At 40.0% G+C, this 22,704-nt stretch overlaps 1 protein-coding gene across 3 annotated transcripts in view; it reads right to left on the bottom strand.

Moving 5' to 3' along the window:
* The window catches only part of stab1 (stabilin 1), a 108,592-nt gene that overhangs the window by 19,649 nt on the left and 66,239 nt on the right, over positions 1–22,704 (bottom strand). Inside the window, exons 58-67 of one of the 3 annotated variants that reach the window (XM_078249220.1) lie at positions 16,059–16,175; positions 14,207–14,339; positions 13,978–14,038; positions 11,949–12,093; positions 7,675–7,808; positions 6,650–6,815; positions 5,656–5,762; positions 4,575–4,694; positions 3,808–3,942; positions 3,382–3,486 (exon numbers count right to left, since the gene is read on the bottom strand). In XM_078249220.1, coding sequence (XP_078105346.1) covers positions 3,382–3,486; positions 3,808–3,942; positions 4,575–4,694; positions 5,656–5,762; positions 6,650–6,815; positions 7,675–7,808; positions 11,949–12,093; positions 13,978–14,038; positions 14,207–14,339; positions 16,059–16,175 — 1,223 coding nt within the window. Of the gene's footprint in view, positions 1–3,381; positions 3,487–3,807; positions 3,943–4,574; positions 4,695–5,655; positions 5,763–6,649; positions 6,882–7,674; positions 7,809–11,948; positions 12,094–13,977; positions 14,039–14,206; positions 14,340–14,407; positions 15,557–16,058; positions 16,176–22,704 lie in introns of those variants that run through there. The other 2 variants (XM_078249221.1, XM_078249222.1) reach the window with 2 other exon arrangements.

Raw genomic sequence — 22,704 nt, 5'->3', positions numbered from 1 at the left:
CTGCTTAGTTGTTCACGATTTCGAAACCTAATATTATATGCTTGGCGTTTTTTTTAATCATTCAGATTTGGCTGGGTGGTTAATAACACATTTTCCTGTGGTGTGACAGACTTAGAACACATTTATGTTGGATTTACCAGGACTTTAATTATGCCATATAGTTTTTTTCAAACAGTGTGTTTGCGCTGTGCTGAACCTCTTTTATTTCTCTATCCACTGTGACATCACAGCAGGATGTCACCACGTGACCTGTGATATAATGTAATGGTCTCTGCCTTCAGCTGTGTCAACATCACTGTTACTTATCCAAATACTGGAGCTTCTGATACAGAACTATAAAGATGTTTTCAGACAAAATGTGGGCGCGATTTTTTACTAAGCCAATAGAAAAAAACGAGTGGGCGCAAATAGACGCCAATTTGTCATTTATGTAGTCGACTCAAAAAACTGATTAGAACTTTACTGTCTAGGTTCAAAACCTAAAGAACATTCACATCTAAATTTGTTAAACTGACTCCGTCCACAGTCAATACGTGGAGGGGACGAGGATGAGTGGAAATAAGGTGACCACTAAGGGTTAAGTCATTTTGGGGAATAAAATAGCCTTCATCATCTTCTTGTGTCCCACATCATAAATATTAGGGGTGGGAAAAATAATTGATTGATCTAATAAGACATACATAAAATAATTAGGCAAAACACATATAGGCTGTTCATCTACTTTATCACATTACATCTGGCCACTTCATGTTTCATGTTCTAAGAAGCCAATTCTCCACCTTTAAACATGACTGAGCCTCTGACATGGAAGATTACTGTGAGAGAAGGTGATTTTCACAAGCATGTTTAAGGCTTAAGCACGGAATGACTACAAAACGAAAACCTCAGCAGACAAAACATTTCATTAAAACTTGTGTGTGACAAATATATGTCAAAATCTAAGCTTTGTCTAGCTGCTTTGTCTAGGAAGTGATTAGCAAACTGAGTAGCAAAATCTGATTTCTATGTATATTTTTAAAAATCACGCATAGAAATATCATGCATCGATACTCGGTTTAGAATCTAATCGTTGGCCTCTGAATCGGAATCGAATCGTGAGGTGCCAAGAGATTCCCACCCCTAATAAATATTGATCAAAGTTGTGATGTTGAATCGTGACGCAGCTGATTGAATCTTCATTTCCTGAAAACTGTGCAAAGAAACTAAACACAGCCATCTGCTCCCTGCCCACAGCTGTAGCTGTTGCCTAGCAACAACAGACAGAACATTCTATCTAGGAAGCGCTGCAGACCGGAGAGGGAACAGTGGTAAATGCTAGATCGCATTCGTAGACTGACTATAACGAGTATAGAGCAGTGAGCGCCCACTTTTTTAACGGCTCTGGTTTCGGGAGTGTTTTTCCCCGTTCAGTATCTTACATAAATAGTTTTAAGCCTGGAACCAAGCCAACCAGCTCCGAGATGATTCGTGACCATAAAACATTAGATTTGGCGCAAAATAACATTTTGAAAATGGCAAAGAAAGCAAAGTTACAAGGCTGTGTACATAAACTATCATAGACTTCAATGGTAGAAGCTTGCTTTAGCCATTCGTAAACATTTCCGTGGAAACAGTGAGTTCCACCAATCAGAGATGTTGCTGTTACGCTTAAGATTATCGGTAGTGTAGTATTTCTCCATAAGATCGCGAATAAAACGTGTTTTTCTTAATACAAGGTTGATTTCACACGGACTTCTAGCTTCTAACTTTTGTTTCACAACCTCGGAGCTTGTGGTCAATCTACCTTGGATAGTTTAGACATTATGGCTAATTATCGAAATCGTTTTGGAGAAAATGAATGGGATTTTTACTTCCAGAACCACACTGTTGAGCTCTATAGCGGCACTTTCTACCGTTACAAATCACCAATAAAGGCTTCTCAACCAAAACACTACTGGTAATGTTCCAGAAGCAATGTGATCCGAAATTGGGGAGAAATTAACATCGGCAACCAAGTTAACATGTAGCTACATGTAGCAGTGGAATGAAACCAAAAACTACACATCCGAACATGTTCCAATGGGAATGCAAAATTATTAACAACATCGGCAACCAAGAGAGCATGTAAAATATAAACACTGCAGTAGCATCTGCTGGCTGGCGTTGAAGCCCAAGTGTTGATGCCTGCACAGTATGCTCGTTAGTGGTGGGCGGATCGATCCAAATATCGATAATATCGATACCAACGTTGGTATCGATATTGAGCAATACCAGTGTAATGAGATCAATACTTTAGTTTTATTTTCTCTCCAGTTTGCATTGCTGCGGTTTCATCAAAGAGGTGACCTGGCTGTCTGTGCCTGTGTAAGTGCTGCTGCTTTCAAGTGCCGCTCCTGTCACACATGCTGTCACAGCACAGAGCAGACACACTTTGCTCCTCCTCCCACCTCTTGTGATTTGATGTTGTACCGTCACGTGACTCAGCGGCGCCAGGCAAACAAGCAAGCAAGCAGCCAGGCCCGGCGGCGACCAGCAGCACACACACACACACACACACAAGCAGGACAGAGACGGAGCAGAAGAATGGCAGAGAGGAAAAGAAGCGCTGTGTGGCTAGATTTTCAGGCTAAAAATGAAACAACGGCAAGCTGTATAATTTGTAAAAAAGGCTGTAAGATACAGTGTTAACACAACAAATGTATACAAGCATATGAAAATGTCCTGGGTTTTAACTTATTAATAATGCAAAGGAAAAATCACAAAACCACTTAAAGGTCATGAAAATTCATTCAAATTTAGCAATTTGATGATGCAGCCACCTTAATTACTAAAAAGTATCAGTATTGTATCGGTATCGGCGATACTTGCCCTGCATTTACTTGGTATCGTATCGATAGTATGCAGTATCGCACACCACTAATGCACGTGTTGACGTTGACACATGTATTGAGTGCGACCTAGCATCAACCGCAAAGGGTCTTCACTGCTCCTCCTGGAGGCTGCGCTCAGAACTGCAGCAGTTCATGATACAGCAAAAATTTCATCTCATTGTTCTGTTTTGTCTTCAGAACTAAATTTGAGTCCACTCCCAGAGAGCAGGAAGGTTTTAGCAGGATTGAATTATTTTTCTGTTTAAGAGAAATGTTCAGAGTCAGAGCAGGAACATAAGAATTAAACTAAAATCTGAGCAGCAACTCAACTACTGAAGGCTAAACATAAAGAGTTTTTTTTTAAATAATGCCTTCCCTCTTGAGCCCTGTTTTATTTATTCCCTCATTCTGGTGAATCTGCACCATTAAAGAATCTATACTGCATTAGCTACTAGCAGATGACATGATTGTTCAGAATAAAAGGAAGAAGTTGACCTAATTGTCAACAGCTCTGGGTTAAACCATCACTCACCGGTGCAGGGGGTGCTATCAGCGGGGCCTCGATGACGTGGATGATCCCATTTACAGCAGGAATGTCCCACTCCAACAGCAGCAGCTGGTTCACTAGCTTAGAGCTCTGAGGAGATACCATTAAAAAGAATAACAAAGACACAAAATTAATAAACATCTTTGATCATTTAGTTTATTGTTGTTTTTTCATGGACCTGAGTGGTGTGTGTATTTCTTTTTTAAATATCTTTTTAGTTGGTATTTTTAGGCCTTTATTTTCACAGGACAGATGAAGACATGAAAGGGGAGAGAGAGGGGGAACGACATGCAGCAAAGGGCCGCAGGTCGGATTCAATCCCGCGGCCTCGGTGTCGAGGAGGAAACCTTCACATATGTGTGCCCACTCTACCAACTGAGCTAACCCGGCCACTATGTGTGCGTTTCTGACCTCATTGTTGCCGTGGGTAACAATCAGGTTGAACCCAAGCCTGGACATGATGACTCCCTGGTGTCTTAGATCCTTAAATAGTCGTCTGCTGTGATTGGTTGAGATGTGATACTCAAGATCTCTATCAGACAGACTCTAAAGACACACACACACACACACACACACACACACACACACACACACACACACACACAGTAGAAACAGATTTTTCATTAACAGTTCGGTCGGTCAGTTGGAACCTGCTGGTATTCTGATTGAACTAATTCACTTCTAAAGGTTACAAACTTAATTAGGAACTATTAAGTAAAGGTTAATATGTGTGTTTGTGTTGATGTGTCTATTTCTCAAAAATCCAAGCATAGTCGACACATTCTTGAACAAAAAACCATGTTCTTTGTTTTTAGCTGAAATTTCAAATTTGAAAATAATAAAAACAGTTAATTTCAACACCTACTGTAACTGTTCCTTAAAGGCTAATATATGTATTAACTAAATGTGAAATATACTATATGTATTATTTAAAAAATGTATGATCTATGCCACATTTTTAGGCAAGTAAAAAGTAGTAAAAATTAGTATTTTCTGTTGTTACTGCCGTTGCTTATGACTGATCCAACATGATGTGTGGAGTTCCTCAGGGCTCATACCTAGGGCCTCTTTTTACTTTTAGATTTTTCCATTAGTCAACATCCTTGTAATTAGTACTTAGTTTTGGTAATTTGTAATGCATTTAGTAATTAATAAGTAATTATTGAAGGGTACTTCACCTGGTTTGGGGCAAAGCCGGCGTTGTGAGGAACAAACAGCGTGACATCAGACTTCCTGTGAGACATAAATTCAACAAGCGCTTTGCCCTCTGAGGACCGGCCGCTATAGTCTAACAACAACTACAGAGAGAGAGGACAGTGAAGTTATTTAGATTTACAATCGAAACTTAAAATTCACCCAATCATGTCGAAACTTAAAACCCACCCAATCATTCTGTGATGCATGCTTATATTTAGAAAATCCTAAAACTGTAATAACAGACAAATACATCAAATTGAATTATGCATTTAGGTTTAGGTTTAGGTTTTAGATTATTTGATTGAGGTCCACAGGACACAACTGGATCAAAGATAGACCACAGAGGTGGATAAGAGTTTGTGGACCTCGTACGGTCAGGTAATCTGTTTTTTGGGAGTCCAGGGGCCTCATGCGTAGGCATTGCATACACACAAAAAAGGGCTTGCGGAAAAAGAACTAGACAAGAAAAGGTGCGCACCTTTACGGAGAGCTTATACCCATGCGTTTTGGATACAGGCAAAATCAAAGTCCGCTCAATATTTAATCAGCGCTGTCTCATTATCACATCCCCCACCCGAAAAGGATCTACTCTTTGAGAATACAAAATGTAGAGGTAGTTTTGGTAAGAGTGTATCAGTAGAGTAATATTGAAAAATGTCAAGGTATTAAGACACTGCTGTACATCTGCAAGAATATGATTGGATGTTATTGGTCAGCTGGTAGCCAAACGAATGAGCCACTGATGGTGAAATGAAACAGCTGATCAGCTAATGCAACCAAAGGGTTGTACTCCAGTTATGAACACACTGTATGTCATATAAAATAAGTAGATCAGTCACTTGATCTTGTAAACTAAAAAAAAAAACCTGCCTCATTAATGAGCAACTCAGAGCCTTTTAAAAACTTACGAAAGCCTCTCTGTTCTTCGCTGATAAAAAGATCGCAGAGTTATAAGAAGTGTTTGATGTTCTTGAGATGACATAATGTGTTTAAAATTCGAAGTGATATTAAAAAAAGCTTTAGTTTTAATAACCAGAAAGATCTCTTTACTGTCAAACTCACCTTGTAAAAGATGGAGAAGTTGCTGTATGTTGCGAGGACACTGGTCAGGACGCCGTTACAGAAGTCTCCGTTTCCAATGTAACTTGCGGGACACACACATGAAACATCTGCACACACACACACACACACACACACACACACACACACACACACACACACACACACACACACACACACACACACACAATTATTCACACTCAGTTTTGAGGTCTGAAGTCTTGGGTCTCAACTCAACCCTCAATCCATCAGACTTTAATATTCTGGAGAATTTCTTCTACAGTGGAATAAACTGTAATTGATATTAGACTCACTGATTCACAAAAATGTAATTTATTGATCTGTTGTTGAAGCGTATTGCAGCACAGGGGCCCACATATTTTAAATAATTACATCAGTCAGTTAGCCAGTGGACAGAAACTTAGTCAACAACAATTTTGACATGGATTCATAATTTAATAATTCAAGTAGTTTATAAAGCCAAAACACCAAGTATTCTGTGGTTCCAACTTCTCACATGTAAGGATTTTCACATTTTTCTTTTCTTTGTTTTATGATCCAATTCTGATTAAATATTTTAGTTTTTGGTTTAGTACTTATTTTCAAGTTTTTCTTAATGGCAGACATTGAATGTTTGTCTCCATCAACTGGAACCATGATGGAAATAAGTCCAGAACTTTATCCCTCTGTCCCTGACAACATCTATAGGTATGTTGTATTTAAAAAAATATAGTACAATATGAATGCATTAGTTGAAAGCATATGTGACAGAATGAATAATTCAAATAATTATTAGTTGCAGCCCTGGATTATAAAGCCAATATAAACAGCCTGTTTGAGACTGAGCGTTAAACTGAATCCACAGGGATCTCTGTGATGCTGCAGCAAACTAAACAACAAATTAAAGCAACATAGGCTGTTCAGGATCTGAAATCTACAGTGATAAGAACAACAGACCGGCCTCTGCCTGAACCCACAGATTGTGCTGCTGTAGTACCTTTGAGCCTGTAGCAGTAGGCGTCGTACATGCTGCTCTGGTCCACAGGTTCTTTGTAGATAACCAGGCCTACGTGGTTGTCTCCACACTTGACCGAGGGGAAGCGGGTCGGGTATCCCACCTTCCCCTCCTCCATCCAGCCGGCCACGCACAGATGCATCCCCAGCTGTTAGGACCAGAGAAGAACGACGACAGCAGGATAAATGGTTCTCACAAGTACCAGCATGCACTGCTGAAAATAAAAATGTATAATGTGTGGATTCATTCGTCTGGTGTTGTGGCGGTTCTATAACTGGTAAAATCAGACACTGTAGGTAACTACGGCGTCTACCCCTTGCTTCAAGCTAAACTCATTAAACTTAATTTAAGGAAAAATACGTTTTCGCTGTCTTTTTCAAGAGGGAAAAGACTGATTCACCCTCTAAATCCACTCTTCACACTGCTGCCATCTGGACGCAGATACAGGACTCTGAGGTGTAGAAGGACTCGCTTTGGCAGAAGTGTTGTCCCTTCTGCCATATCACTGCTGAAGAAACTATCTTGCTGACCTTGTAAAGATCTGTTGTTTTTGTTGTTAATGTACTTTTTCTATGTATACACTACACTACATATAGTGTACATATACACTACGTAAAGACAGGTATATAGCTGTCTTTATGTAGTGTATATTACCCATGTGCATGTAACAGACTGTGAAAACCAATTTCCCCCACGGGACAATATCTATCTATCTAAATAAATAAATAAAATGAAATGAAATCTATCTATACTCATGTATTAATAAGTTAATGATTCAATAACATCTGAACATTTAGTAACATTTGCTAAAAACGACTAAAGGGAAGTATTAAAGAATTAAAGGCGGTGCATGTTGCTCTCGCTCACACAGCTTTTTAGGAGAGTGTAGCTGCACAACGGTCTTGATCTCAAACCTTTTTTCTTTTAGATATATACTGTTTGTGTATACATGATGTGTATTAATTGGTCTGTGTCTCAATGGAAACCCCTTCAGTAGGTAGGTTTACCTGCTGTGCATCTCCCAGCTGTTTAAAGTTGGCCAGCACAGCGCCCTCGGCCCGGCAGGCAGCGTCGGCCTGAGTGAAGTTCATCTTGTACTTCCCGTCTGGAGAGCGCAGGTGGAACACTCCGGCTGTGTTGGCTGAACCACAATAACAATGTTACCTTTACCTTACCCTCAGACAGCTCATTGCAACAATTTAATCTCTACAAGTGTCTACAATTTTAGGCTGAAAAATTGTAACTGATTAAAATGGATTCTACCACAGCCAAATAAAAACCTGGTCTCTAATTGGAAGTCAGTTTGTTATTAAAAACATAGAGGCTTTGACAAACAAAACTGCCGTATGTATCATTTCGTGAATTCAGTATAACCAACACATCCTGATCAATGAGCACCAGGTAAAAAACATTTCTGGGTATTAACAAACTCATGGCCTTAACAAGCTCCATATTTAACCTCTTCCGACGATCCCACGGCCCGCCAGCAACCCGGCTGACATACTGTCTCTTTCTGAGGCTGTAGTAGGCTCCATTTTAAACCTAGAAAGATATCATATGATATTGGCATCACAAGATGATCTAAGGTATCCATTGGTACCATGACATGATAGTTTGTCGTAGAGAGAGCTAAATAACGCTCAAAGTTAGGTTAAATCTTATCGAGGGTAAAACTGGCATGGCCATTTTCAAAGGGGTCCCTTGACCTCTCCCTTCAAGAAATCTGAATTAAAATGGATTTTATGGCTGTGTTTCATTAGTAGTTCAACTTTCCCTCGTTCACTTGCTCTCAGCCCTTAGTATTACGTAACATATAATCCAATATAATAATACAACATACATCACAACCACGGACGCTACTTGGAGAGCAGAGGGAAAGTGGGCGGAGCAGGAGCAGGGAGATTAAAATAGAAGCCCTTGCACACCTTGAGCCCAAACTATATGGATCGACTGCCAGTTGGCAGGCTCAGTGCTACTGTTTCAAGTGTGTTTAATTTGCCATCTTATTTTACATTAATAATGGTATTCTATCTCTGTGTTATTGTTCATTCTGTCTGTTTATGTCATGCAATTTCCTCATTGTAAAGCACTTTGTGCTGCATTTCTTATATAAAAGGTGCTATACAAATATTATTTATAAAATGTATTATTATTATTACTGCCTTTTTACAAATCATAATAAAATAATAAAAATACCTGCAGACTCATTTCATTGAGGCTTGGCAAAACTGCATGAGTTAGTGATCTGTATGGTGAATGATCATAACTGTTATCGCTACGGGTTTATAATATCTTGCAAAAACAGCATTTTTCCCCATGCATTTACAGATGTTGGGAAGAAGAAATCACACAAACTGAGCAGTACAACAATCTAAGTAAATATTAACTGACATTAGTTATATGAGTTTATATGAGTGTTACTGGTTGTACATTGCTGCCACCTTAAATGTATTTTCTTGCACCAAATTAATAACTGCAATGCATTGTAGGTGATATCCGCCGCGCTTCCTCAGCCCTCCGAGGGTCAATCTCAGCAAGTTCACTTCAGTTTTTCAGACAATTGAAACGCTTAACATAAGTTGATAACCATGAAATGCTCACCATCCAATCGCCAAAAAATGCAATTCTTATAGAAATCGTCAAATGTCAAAGGTTTGTGATACCAAATCACAGCATGGAATTTTCTATGGTGTTCCTCAAGGTCTTGGTGTCTTAATGTGGTATTTCGGGGGTATTTTTGACATTTTTATCAAAAAATCAATTAAACTCAAGAGGTCAAAAATGGTTAAATATAGCACCAAATAACACTCAATAGAATCAACCCAAAAATAGCTGCAACCACTTATGAGACATTAGTGAAAATGGGAATAACCATCATGTACTTCCATCATACATGTAAAGTTCTAAGCCCTTTGACACTTATTTATTTATTTTTATTTCTGATTTATGACTAGAACAACTTAACACACACAGTGCTGCATCTCAATTCATTTTCAGGTCCCCAGCTTTCTGATGATGTACACCACTTTCATGTGGCATATGCTGTTGACCTTTGATTTGCTGCTGAACATCCCCTGTCTCCCACCCCCACCCCTCTGAAAAAAGGGGGCAGAATGCTAAGCCCTAAAGAGCCATGACCTTAACAAGCTCATGGCCTTAACGAGCTCATGACCTTAACGAGCTCATGACCTTAACGAGCTCATGACCTTAAGGAGGTCACGGCCTTAACAAGCTCATGGGCGCTGCCTGCTGTATTCCAGCTGAGTGCTTGTTGATGTTTGTTTACCAGTCCCAGAAAAAAACACTATTCAAACCTAGACCTATAATAAACAATGTTCTACATAACATCACCATGGGAACATGAACCCTATAAAAAGGTCAGCTACTGTAGAATCAACAGTTACCATAGCAACTTGGAGTAGGACTGTGGAGTCAACATGGCTCCTGCTCAGCAGAGGCAATACATCACATGATCACACTACAGCACATGGTTCATTTCAGATGTGTCACCATGGTAACTCAAGGTTTCTGGGGCCCGTTTCAGGAAGGAGGTTTAACAAACTCTGAGTCTAACCCTGATGTCTGAGTTGACTCGCCCTGAGATGGGAAACTCTGAGTTTTCAGTTCCAGAACAGCTGATTTGAGTTGGTTCAATCAACTCGGAGTAGGTTGACTCAGAGTTAAGTGTGTGCACCACCACAATAAAAAGGCAGTAACATGGTAACAACCACAAACATCTGGTTGGCGGAAATACTCATGCGCACATACAGCAAGTTTGAACATGTATTTAGTTAAAAAAGCAACACAGCAGCTGCTTTAAAATAGCGAGAATTGGTGTGGGAGAAAAATGCTGCTCGAGTCAATGTGTAAGCTCTAATATAGTGTATTAATTTGAAATTTAATCACAGGTAACCTATGATATTACTGGTGAAAACTGGAATGGTAGTAGGCTACACCTATAATTTCATTTAGGTGCAATCCTTTGGGCGAAAAAGTAAACTACTACTAATCCCATTCTGATTCATTAACAGAATTATGATTTACAATCATGTATTTCTTTTTAATGTCTCTTACTGGTTTGTGTCCAGGGAACTCTACACAAACGTTTAAAACACGTTTCAGAGCGAGGCTTTCGAGATTCTGACGGCTCTGTACAGTGACTTTATATGCTCCGCACCAACAACGTTGTAAAGAAAACATTTGCTAAAAAACATAATGCGACACAAAAAATCTGCTGAGATGTAGAGCATGCATGGTGACGTTAGTGATATGAGGACGGATAAGGTTATAGGCTACATAACTGATAGACTGGTAAGAAAAACAATACCGCTCAAATAGGTAATTGTCTGGAAATGAAAATGAATCTATAGTCAGGGCCTCAATATCATGTCCGGATATATGTTCAACTCCCTGCGGAGTAATACAGCTTCTTCATCAACGGGATCGTCGACACAAGGAAATGCCATGTTCGGGACAAAAACGTTTTATAGTCTGCCTAACATGGTTAATAAACCAACACTGTTTTTTACTCATGCAGATAACAAACTGAGCTAAAATGCGCCTGATACAGACTGAATGAATGAATGAGGAAATGAAAGAGCGCTGTGTCAGAGGGAGGAGACTGAGAGAAACTGGAGGTTTCTTGAAGAAAACCTGCTTCCGACCAGGTTAGGTTCACAGGCTCAGTTACCATAGTAACTGACTCTGAGGTTAAGTTACCTCTCTTTCTGAAACAGAAAACTCAGAGTTCCCCTCATCTCAGGGTTGACAAACTCAGAGTTTAACTAAACCTGCTTTCTGAAACGGACCCCCGGTGTTACAGGATGGATATTATGGACACAATCAACCTCTTACTGATTTGTTACCATGGTACAAGAAGTCATGGTGGATGTGTTACTATGGCAATAAAAGGCAGCACATATGTGTTACCATGGTAATAATCATTGTAATAAAAGTCAGTCCAGATGTGTTACCATGGTAATAATCATTGTAATAAAAGTCAGTCCAGATGTGTTACCATGGAAATAATAATTGTAATAAAAGTCAGTCCAGATGTGTTACTATAGTAAGAATCATTGTAAAAAAAGTCAGTCCAGATGTGTTACTATGGTAATAATCATTATAATAAGAGTCAGTTCAGATGTGTTACCATGGTAATAATCATTATAATAAGAGTCAGTTCAGATGTGTTACCATGGTAATAATCATTATAATAACCGTCAGTTCAGATGTGTTACCATGGTAATAATCATTATAATAACAGTCAGTTCAGATGTGTTACCATGGTAATGCAGGTCCTTGCAGGTGGCCACAGGGTCGCAGTCTCCGTTGTCTTCCAGGCAGCGGTCAACAGGGGGTACAACCTTCTCCAGACACTGGACTCCATTACCCAAGTACCCCGGCAGGCACTCGCACCGACGCTCGTTCTGGAGGAAACAAATTAGGGACCGTTCGGTATTTATGGAATGGACCACCGGAGGAAAATAGGGGAGGGTCATGTCTTTTTATTCTTTGTTGAGGGGAGGGTCACACAACATTTTTTAGTCTGGGGGGGTGTCACCCAACTTTATTATTCATGAAAAGAGCAAAATTTCAAAGTGGCTTGTTTGGTGCATATTTATCCATTTAGCTCTTAGTCTCGGCCCCCTAGCTGATGATACGGGGAGATGGCTGGGGGGGCAGGAGGAGCAGTGCCCCCCTGGTGGTTCAAACGGGTAATTGCATTGTTTAAATATAATATATAAGAATAATTACGTCTGGCATGACCAGATATTTTATAAATATTTAAAATAACACAAAACAACTAAATGGTGGTAGGTAATACATCTGATTTCATATACTGCTTTAGTAAAGAAAATATTACCTGGCTGACGATGGGAGCAGCAGGACGCAAAAAACTATTGCACTAGTCTGGACATCTTGCCATGCCAACCTTGCAATAAAGGTTTCCTAAATGCCATGTATATAAATGTGATGTCAGCTTAATAATTGATTGCGGGTTTTGTGTAGATTTGGACTTTTATACGTTTATTCCACTTTTTTAAACAGCGAAGTGGAGAGGCCCCTGTTCGGGGCTGGCTGGTGAATGTGATGCTCGTATAGGCCTTGTGGATCTACTGATCGCAGTGGATTACTTTTTTTTCGTGTCATTACGACAAAATACGGATCTTTTTTCTCAACGTGTCTTAACGTTTTATGGTGTGACTGCGCTTGGTTTCGGCGTTTGGAGAGACATCTCAACAGACTGTAGGTCCAACACTGATTATTCACTGTTACATTTTAGTTGAATTTAAGTGTCTGGGCATTCTGCCATCTTCTGTCTATTGCGTTCTAAGACAGCCGTGCCGCAATTGGATTTTTTAAGGGCGAATTGTTAAGTTGTTACAATGTAATTTAAAATCTGCTTTAAAAATAAACATATGTGTTTTGGAATATAATGTTCAGCTTCGGCACCTTTACCTATGTGCTAAAACATACAATGACTGAGGAAGCCTAGTGACGAGTCCATAGCAACCAGTGTTGAATTGTTATTTCCCAGTGTCCTTTGCTGAATGATCTCAATGTTTTAATGTTTTATTTCATGTGAATACTAGTTTACTAGAGGAGTAACTTAGTATTTGAAGTAATGCAGTAAGTGTGCATTTAGTTTCCATGCTTACTGTGTTTCCACAACAATGTTAGTGAGTAAATCTGCTGAAATGGCCACCACACCATAACAGAGGAGTGGGATGCGTAAAATGAGAATGCAGAGGTTAAGTCATGTATGTCATGGCTGTAAAAAAATCAAATAGCATCTGTACTTTTATGTTAAGTGCAAACTTGCATGCAAGGGGAGGGTCATGCTTCTTTTTCAAATCATGTTGGTGGGTCATAGAAAAATTATTATTGGTTAGGGGAGGGTCAAGTCTTTTTAGCCTAGAGGTCCCAAAACTCCTCCGGTGGCCCCTTAATTAAATAACGAACAGTCCCTTACTGAGTGCTCAGATTAAATCAGGTTACGTGTATATATACAGTTGGTCAGTGAATCTGTTTTTCCCCTCTCAAACTAGTTTTCTAAACCAGTATTGATATACTTTATGTGTATTTTAAGATATTATGTTATATAAGACATATTATGAAACGTGTTTAGGCTCTTCAGTTTAATTTATGGCCTGCCACACTGAAACTTTCTCTGTACTGGATCTTGCCAAACAAAAACAAAACAAAAAACCCAAAACGTCTTAATTCTTAATCCTGATAACATAGCTGAACACAGTGATGAAAAAAACTAAGATTTTGAAGAAAAAAGATAAACACAGGTTTTTACTCACTGGACCAGTGAACTTGCAGGTGGCAAAGTCACTGCAGCCACCATTCAGCTCTTCAATACACCTGGAATGCAAACAGACAGCAGCCTCACGCCACAGCTCTAACGGCGAATTTCCCCATTTTAACGAAGGACTTTAAATCTTGAATATAAAATCTCCTTAAGAAGAAGAAGAGAAAACCATGGAAGTGAAACAGGAATATAATTCAGAAAAAATGATTGGCCACGCCCACCTGTTGATGGGCTCACAGGAGTAGCCGTCTCCTTGGTAACCGCTGTGACAGCTGCAGTTGACGAGCAGTCCCGTCTGGTTACAGTCTGCGTTCTGGTGACAGCCACCGTTGTACTCGGAGCAGAGGTCTGGAGCTGCAGAGTTTCATAAAAGTTTCGTCTGATTACATTTCACTGGAATTGTACCCCCCCCAGCTTTCATGTGACAAAGACAATTAAGTGATTGATTGATATTCATTATTTGCATATCCCTCTCATCATGTGCAGTATATTAACAGCATACAGCATGGGACAGATTTCTTTGCCAACCATTTTTCTTAAAATGTCGTAACTTGTTACATAATTGTTGACATAATATTCAATAAATGAAAACCTAAGGAAAATATATACGTTTTTGAGATATTTTCATTGTCTTTTCTCCGCACTTAATTACATTGAATTTGAAATGAAAAGTGGCTATGAGGTGACTTTCAACTTTGAGGGGTTTTATATTCAGATTGGGTGAACAGTGTTTGAAGTGGGACAACAACAAATCACAGACACTTGAGGCCTGTACTACGAAGCAGGATTTGCTTTAACCTGGGTCGGTGCGCCGATCGTGAGAGGGTTTCTTAGGGGGGAAAGAGTGTTCAGAGACCGGAAAAGCGCTTTGGCTTTCACTGACGATTTTGTATATGAGAGAAATAGGTTCTCGTTGGAGGGACTGACTGAGGGTTCTGTGTCAGCCTCTTGTACTTTTATGTATGTTGTGTGTGCTTTTGTATAACAATATAATTCTAAAACAGAGACTGATTGTAGCACTTAAGCCTTGAACCTGTTGGGTTGCAGCTGAAAGACTAGGGCTACAATTGTCAGAAATGTCATAAGAATACATCTCAGCAACACATTCATTTAATGGAATATACACAGTCAGATCTACTCGTGCCCAAGACGGGGCAGTCATATTAAAAGATTATTAACTTACACATTCACGCAGACAGCCATTTTTTGCCAGATGTCCTTTCTGCAATTGGCAGCTGCAACTGTGTTGCTTTTAGCTTGGATTATGTGTTTAAAAAAATTGCTGCTTTGCAGCGGGAAACCATGGGTAGACTTACCACCACTGGGTGACTGCTTAGCCAGATTGCGCTTGTAAGGATTAGTGAAGCCAGATAATGAAAGATATCCTGGGTATGTTGAACTTGCCTCATAGTACAGGCCTCTGAAGTAAGCAAGCCTCCCCCATAACACCCACATCATCAAGTCAGGCACATTACCTCAAACCACCTGATCATGTGTTTCACTGCTACAGACCAGACTGAAGGCAAAATTCCCCAAAACAAGCAGGAATTGAAGCTGGCTGTACTCCAGACCTGACCTCCAGGGTAGAAAATAAAATTTTGGGTGAGTTTTGCTCCTGATGTTGAAAATTAGGTAGGTAGGCATTTACATACCCAATCACAAACCCACTCAAATTAAGTTGTAAGTCAAAACTGTAACTCCATACATTTTTTGTTCATCTGAATGAGAAACAAGTCTTAAGTTGTTTATTTGAGCCACAGTACGGTCAGGGTGATCTGACATCCAGCAGCAGGTTTTCGGCCAAGAATTTAGAAGTATTCATTGTTATCAAGTGTTGTGTCAAGTTTTATACTCTGTGTCAGTTTCTCTTTCTTTTGTGGCTATAAAGACATGTGTAATCTGTCATAAAAAAGTTAAGTTATTATTAATATATGACACCATCATCATGCTCTGGTTAGTTTGATGTATCTTATTATGTTGCTATAAGAATAACTATCATGATGCTGACAAAAAGCTGCAGAAATTCAGTATCTCTGGCTGGTGAATCATTGTCCTGGTCTGTAGTACACTCACGTGGCTCTGGACTGCAAAAGGTGCCGTTCCCTTGAAACCCAGATTGACACTGACAACCAACACCTGGCACACAGTCGGCCTGAGCATGGCACCCCCGGCACTCCTCTGGGATGGAGCCTGGACAGAAAACGGATAGATGATTCATCAAAGAAGGATTATAAAGGTAAATGGGGCTTTAAAACTGTAAAATTAGTTGATATTAGCAACATGTCTGTATGACAACAAGTAACAACTAGAAAGCATTAAGAGAGCAGAAATATCCACCAAGGCTGCACATCCTCTAAACTAATCTAAACTAGCAATAACACCTTGTGGTTGTATGCCTCCACCAACCAGTCAAATTGCAGTTTACATCCATGTCTGTCCACACCCACAGTTTTATTTTTTAAATGCAAACAATAAAGTAGTACTCTCTCAATAATCAAAGTGCTAACAGAGACTGAGCAATTTCTTTCTTCAAGTATGATGCACTGCTCAGCCTAAGATATGGTCACATTTTACAGTGATTATGTTCTAAAGCACAAATAAATAAACATCAAACACTCAACAGATGATTTTGTGGAGACAGATGCTCTTTTCTCCTCTGTTGCATTTCATTCACTGCAACAGTCAACAAGGAAGTAGCTACTCTAGTATCGATTTATGACCATTTTAAGACGAGGACAGAATATTTGTCTTTGTTTAATATCATTAAAAGTAAAGTTAGACTTTGCTGTTCCCGACTCATTTGAAAAAAGACTAGAAGTAGTAGTAGAAGTAGTATGAAAGAGATTTGCGCAAGCCAGCAGCAACACTGAACTGCAGACAGCAGACCTATGTCTCGGGCGAGCAAGAGGGAGAGTGGCGGAACCCTCTAACATTCTGACACTGGGTTTTACAGCAGCTTTTTTCCAACTGCAACTCCGCTACCACTCTGGAAAAGTTTACTCGGAGTCAACTTTGGAAAACAGGCGGGGGGATCTTCTATGCTAATTTTGAGGTCAAAGCCAGACTCCATCATACTGAATTTGTTAACTGATATCGCAAGACAACTTTTCACCTTGACGAGAAACATCATCACGTTTTAAGTGTATTTGTTAGTGAAATTGGAGTTATTACTACATTGACATGTATACCAATCATCACGTTTTAAGTGTATTTGTTGGTGAAATTGGAGTTATTACTACATTGACATGTATACCAGTGAATAAGTTCTAGTTTTTTCCTTCGTGCTGCATTCTGTGAAAAAGGCAAAGAGTACTAGCCAATCAGAGGCAGAGTAAGGTGGGTTTTTCGCAGAATGTGGATGGGGGAAAAGTCATTTAGACTACCGTAAATAACAGGCTGTGCTGCTGCAAATGGCTGTGAAAAAGGTAATTTGGCATGCAGATTGGAACACTTCAAAAAACTGTCTTGCACATTTATAGCTAGTGTGCCATTGGTTGAGCTACCACTTGCCAATGGTTGCTGACCCTTGATCTAAACAAAGTTTCAAGATTAGTGTCACCAATTCAGTATTTGACCAAATGTCACCCCTTCTGTTCCTGAGTGATGGCGTTATATAATGGCCAGAACATTATGATGTCACAATGAAGCCAACGCGGAAGTGCCAGAAATTGCAGGTCCTTGAATGGCCACTTGAGGCTGGCTCTAAAAAGAATTCAATCTCCATAGACCCATAGACTCCATGTTAAAATGGCCAATTTTACAGCAGAAATAATGTTTATAGTCTGGTGCAAAAAAAAAAGTAGCTCAACGGGCAGGGACAACTGCTTGGGGCATCACCCTCATTCCCTCACTCTGACATCTCTCCATTAATGCATGTATCAGGTCTTGTTTTTGTTTATGTATTTCAGGCCTGTATGTAAAGTGTAACAATGGCAATAACAACAGAGTGTAGATGTAATTTCCCCTTGGGGATTATTAGCAGTAGGTCTTCTTCTTCTTCTTTCTTATTAGGTGTGAATTGTTGTGTGGGGGATCTAGAGGAAAAAAGTAGAAAGGGATTGAGACCTTTCTTTCAATGAACTTAGTACTAATGAATGTCCTAAATTTCTCTTTTTTTACAGAGAGGATTCACAGGGGCTGGGGCTGGGTATCATCAATGATTTTCCAAATCGATTTTATTCCGATTCACAAGGTCCCGAATCATTTTTTATTTTCGATACTATTTTATTCCCGATTCAATTTTATTTTCGATTCGATATCAATTAGGTCAGGGACATTTCAGTTACAAAACCAATATAGCTTGGATATGAAATATATTCTACAATTGTACAAGGTTCCCTCTAACCTGCTGCATTCTTAAAATTATCAATGTTTACATTAAGAACTGTCTTAATGACACGCCTTAATGACACGCCTGGCACTGCATGATTTGAGTCCCTGGCGGCGTAGTGTGTTACTGATGGTAGCCTTTGTTACTTTGGTCCCAGCTCTCTGCGTTCTTGTGATCATTTTGACCCCACGGGGTGAGATCTTGCGTGGAGCCCCAGATCAAAGGAGATTATTAGTGGTCTTGTATGTCTTCCATTTTCTTATAATTGCTCCCACAGTTGATTTCTTCACACCAAGCTGCTTACCTATTGCAGATTCAGTCTTCCCAGCCTGGTACAGGTCTACAATTTTGTTTCTGGTGTCCTTTGACAGCTCTTTGGTCTTGGCCATAGTGGAGTTTGGAGTGTGACTGTTTGAGGTTGTGGACAGGTGTCTTTTATACTGATAACAAGTTCAAACAGGTGCCATTAATACAGGTAACGAGTGGAGGACAGAGGAGCCTCTTAAAGAAGAAGTTAGAGGTCTGTGAGAGCCAGAAATCTTGCTTGTTTGTAGGTGACCAAATACTTATTTTCCCGAGGAATTTGCAAATAAATTCATAAAAATCCTACAATGTGATTTTCTGGATTTTGTCTTCTCATTTTGTCTCATAGTTGAAGTGTACCTATGATGAAAATTACAGGCCTCTCTCATCTTTTTAAGTGAGGCTGACTAAATACTTTTTTGCCCCACTGTAGTGTTGCTCTCCTGCAGCCACCACCTCCTTCTCTTCCTGCAACCAGTAATCTGTGTAAAAGGGAAGCCAGCATGGACTACATGCACACAGACACTAGAGGCTGACACTCTGTTGCTTCTTAAATGCCAGCATGCTATTTGAAATCACACACTGGAGCAACAACCTGTTCTCACTCCGAACTCGTAAAATACGGACGTTTGGGCAGTGGCTGTCAGTGTCAGATACGACACAAAAAGCACCCTTCAGCGTGTGTATAGAATGCACCGGGGAGAGCAGCAACTACACGGCGCTTGAAGATGGCGTAGCATTAAGAGCGACAACGGTAGAGAGTAGTATGAAAGCCCGGAAAGGCCCTTAACCTAACTGCGTCAAAAGTGATGCCAATAGTACTCACCAAGCACAGTTAGATAAAGCGTGTTCAGATATGACGCTAAAGGAGACTTTTAGCATCAATAACAACGGCAAAGGCACCTGACCAAGCGTCCGTATTTTACGCAATGGGAGTGAGAATGTGTTGCAACGAAGCAACATAATGCCGACAGTCTGGTTCTGTGTGTTGGCTGCTAAACAGATATCACAGACAAGTTATGGTAAAACTCAACAGTATCATTGATTATTTATCTCTTCCATCACAGATCATGCCACGGGACAGATACAGAACAATATCTTGAAACCTTCATCTTAGCGACCCTAATGAGATGTCCATAATGACAGAAAAGAGGGCACAGCCCACCATGACAAACTCTTCCAACTAAAACCCCTGATGGACACCATCAAAAATGCATGCAAGTCATTTTATTATCTCCATAGAGACCTGGCTGTGGATGAAAGAAACAAAAATCAGAAAGAGGCTCCATAAAATGGATCCAGGATGGCCCCATTGTCTATGTGAAATGGATGGATACGAGTCAAGTATCAGTCTGCACCCCAAGTCACACAGCACACTCTTGTAACACTGTGCTGAGAGTGTGGTGAAACAATGAGATGGCTCATTCTACACAAGGTATTCTCTCTGTCATCTTCCTGCACATATCGCTGATGTCCATAAAGCAGGCCCCAGAGCGAGAGCCACCATGGTTCACAGAAGGTGTGAACATTGCCAAAGCCAAGACCAGGTGATGTTGCCAGCACAGCATGGCAGTTGATATAATTAAACATGAAGAGATGCACTTTATGTAAATATTGTTAATAGTGTTTTTTCTATGTTTTTTTAATATATTCAGTAGTAAATATTTCGTTTTAAAAAATGTGTTATAATGCTATACGATACCAGAAATTTAATAGTCGATACCAGTACAAGTGAAATCACACAATTGTCAATACCCAATTTGATACCATGGTAAAAAACTAAATAAATCCCATGTACTCCTTTGTAACATGTATTTCACAATAAGTATAAACAATAACAAGAATAACACTTGGGGGGGCCCACAGCCTGCTGCTCCGAAGCCTGGCATTACTACACACGTAGCACACAGTAAGGTCTACCATGAGTTCACCTAGAACTCCCAACCTGCAAGTGTGTTAAGTTAGGTCTGTTTCTCTCTGCTGTTGTTTTTTCACATAGAACCGGTCTGGTTAAAGTTAACTTAACTGACGTTATGCAGAGGTCCGCTGGAACAAGTGCTACTGTTAGATAATGTTAGCTATATGAGAAAGCCATTGTCGCTTTAAAAAAATAACAGTGCTACTGTTAGATAATGTTAGCTATATGAGAAAGCCATTGTCGCTTTAAAAAAATAAAAAACAGATTTTAGACTTGGTTAATATTTGGAGAATTTTGAACCCAGCTGGGAGAGACAATACATTTTTTTCGTCAGTGCACAAGACATATTCTAGGATACTTTTTTAATGTCCAAATCACTTGCTCCCTCTGCTATAGGATGTGTGATAGGACAATCTCTGATCATTCGTGGGTGTGCCTAGACCTGCTGCCTCAAAGTGAGAGAAGGTGCTCTTATAGGCGGTGCCTTAACTCAAGTAAAAAGATTACTTGCCGATCAATTGGTCCTCAGTGTCATCTTCAGGGGTGGCATGGGAGGCCCTAAAAGCTGTGATCAGGGGACGCATTATACAACATGTTTCATTTCGTAAGAGGAATTACAGTTAGAACTAGAAAGTAAAAGCAAACACGCTGAAATGGGGATTAAACAAACAATGTCACAGGATGGCCTGAGAAACCTGACTCAATTAAAATACCAATATAATAATGTTATATCTCAGAAGGTGGAATTCAATTTATTCAGGGCAAGACAAAATTATTTTAAATCAGGAGACAAATCAGGGAAATTACTTAATAGATGCATAAAACAAAGGGAATCAGCTTCCACTATTTCTGCAGTTAGATCCAATTCTGGAGATGTTTTTACAGCAACTGTAAATATTAACAAGAATTTTAAAGAATTTTACACTGATCTCTATAGGTCATTATCTACCTCTACTGCTGAAGAAATGTGTTCCTTCATAGAGCCACTAGGGCTTTCCAAACTGACAGAAGAGCAAAGAGAACTCCTTGATACGGATTTGACTATAGAGGAAATTAAAGAAGTAATGGGGGGCCCTGCCTGTGGGTAAAGCGGTGTTTGGTGTTTTAAGCCCCCAACGTTATCTTCCAGGCAGCGCTGCCTGGAAGGCACTAGGATTAGGCAATGGTTAGGGTTAGGGTTAAGGTTTGGGTTAGGTGCCTTGAAGTCGACGGTCGCAGCGCTGCCTTGAAGTCGACGATGGGGGCTTAAAACACCATTGAGCGGGTAAAGCCCCAGGGCCCGATGGCTTCACAGCTGAATTTTTTAACAGTTTTGCAACTGAACTGGCTCCACTGCTGTCAGAGGTATAAAGAGAGGCACTGGAGAAGGGCACACTGCCACCAACATTTAGGCAGGCTTTGATAACTTTGGTTGCTAAAAAAGGGAAAGACCCAGGAGACTGTAAAAATGACTGCCCAATTTCCCTAATGCAGTTAGATGTTAAGATTATTTCAAAAATCTTGGCAAATAGATTACATAAGGTTGTTACTTATCTAATTCATCCTGATCAGGTGGGGTTTATTTGCGGGTGTAGCTTGTCAGATAATATCAGGCATCTCATTAATATTGCATGGTCTGTAGCTGATAGACAATCCCCAATAGCTGCTATGTCTTGATTCCTTGATGCCGAAAAGGCGTTTTATATGGTTAAATAGGGCTATATATTCAACATTTTGGAAATGTATGTGTTTGGCAGCATTTTTATAAAGTGGACTAAGGTGCTGTATAAGCATCCAGAGGCTACGGTGCAAACTAACGGGTTAATTTCGGAATATCCTCTTGGAAGCGGAACAAGACAGGGCTCACCACTTTCTCCTTTGTTGTTTTGTTTAGCCATACGGGGGAAGACTAACTTCCCAGGTGTTATGGTAGGAGGTGTAGTGCACAAACCTATGCTTTATGCAGATGATATATTACTTTTTGTGTCCGAACCTAGCAGATCAATACCCTGTCTACCCGGGATCATTGACTCTTGACCAACTGCCATGCTTCACTCATTTGCAAGCCATGATGTCTCTCTCTTTCTCATGGGCAGGCCACATTCTCTGGGCGGGCAAAGCAGAGAAAGGGGAGGTAACCTTTCCCCTTATGACATCATATATGGAAGATTCCAGATTGGCCCACCTGA

This window comes from Sander vitreus, chromosome 4, assembly GCF_031162955.1.
Source record: "Sander vitreus isolate 19-12246 chromosome 4, sanVit1, whole genome shotgun sequence".
Lineage (NCBI taxonomy): Eukaryota > Metazoa > Chordata > Actinopteri > Perciformes > Percidae > Sander > Sander vitreus.
This window is presented reverse-complemented; position numbering and strand designations above follow the sequence as displayed.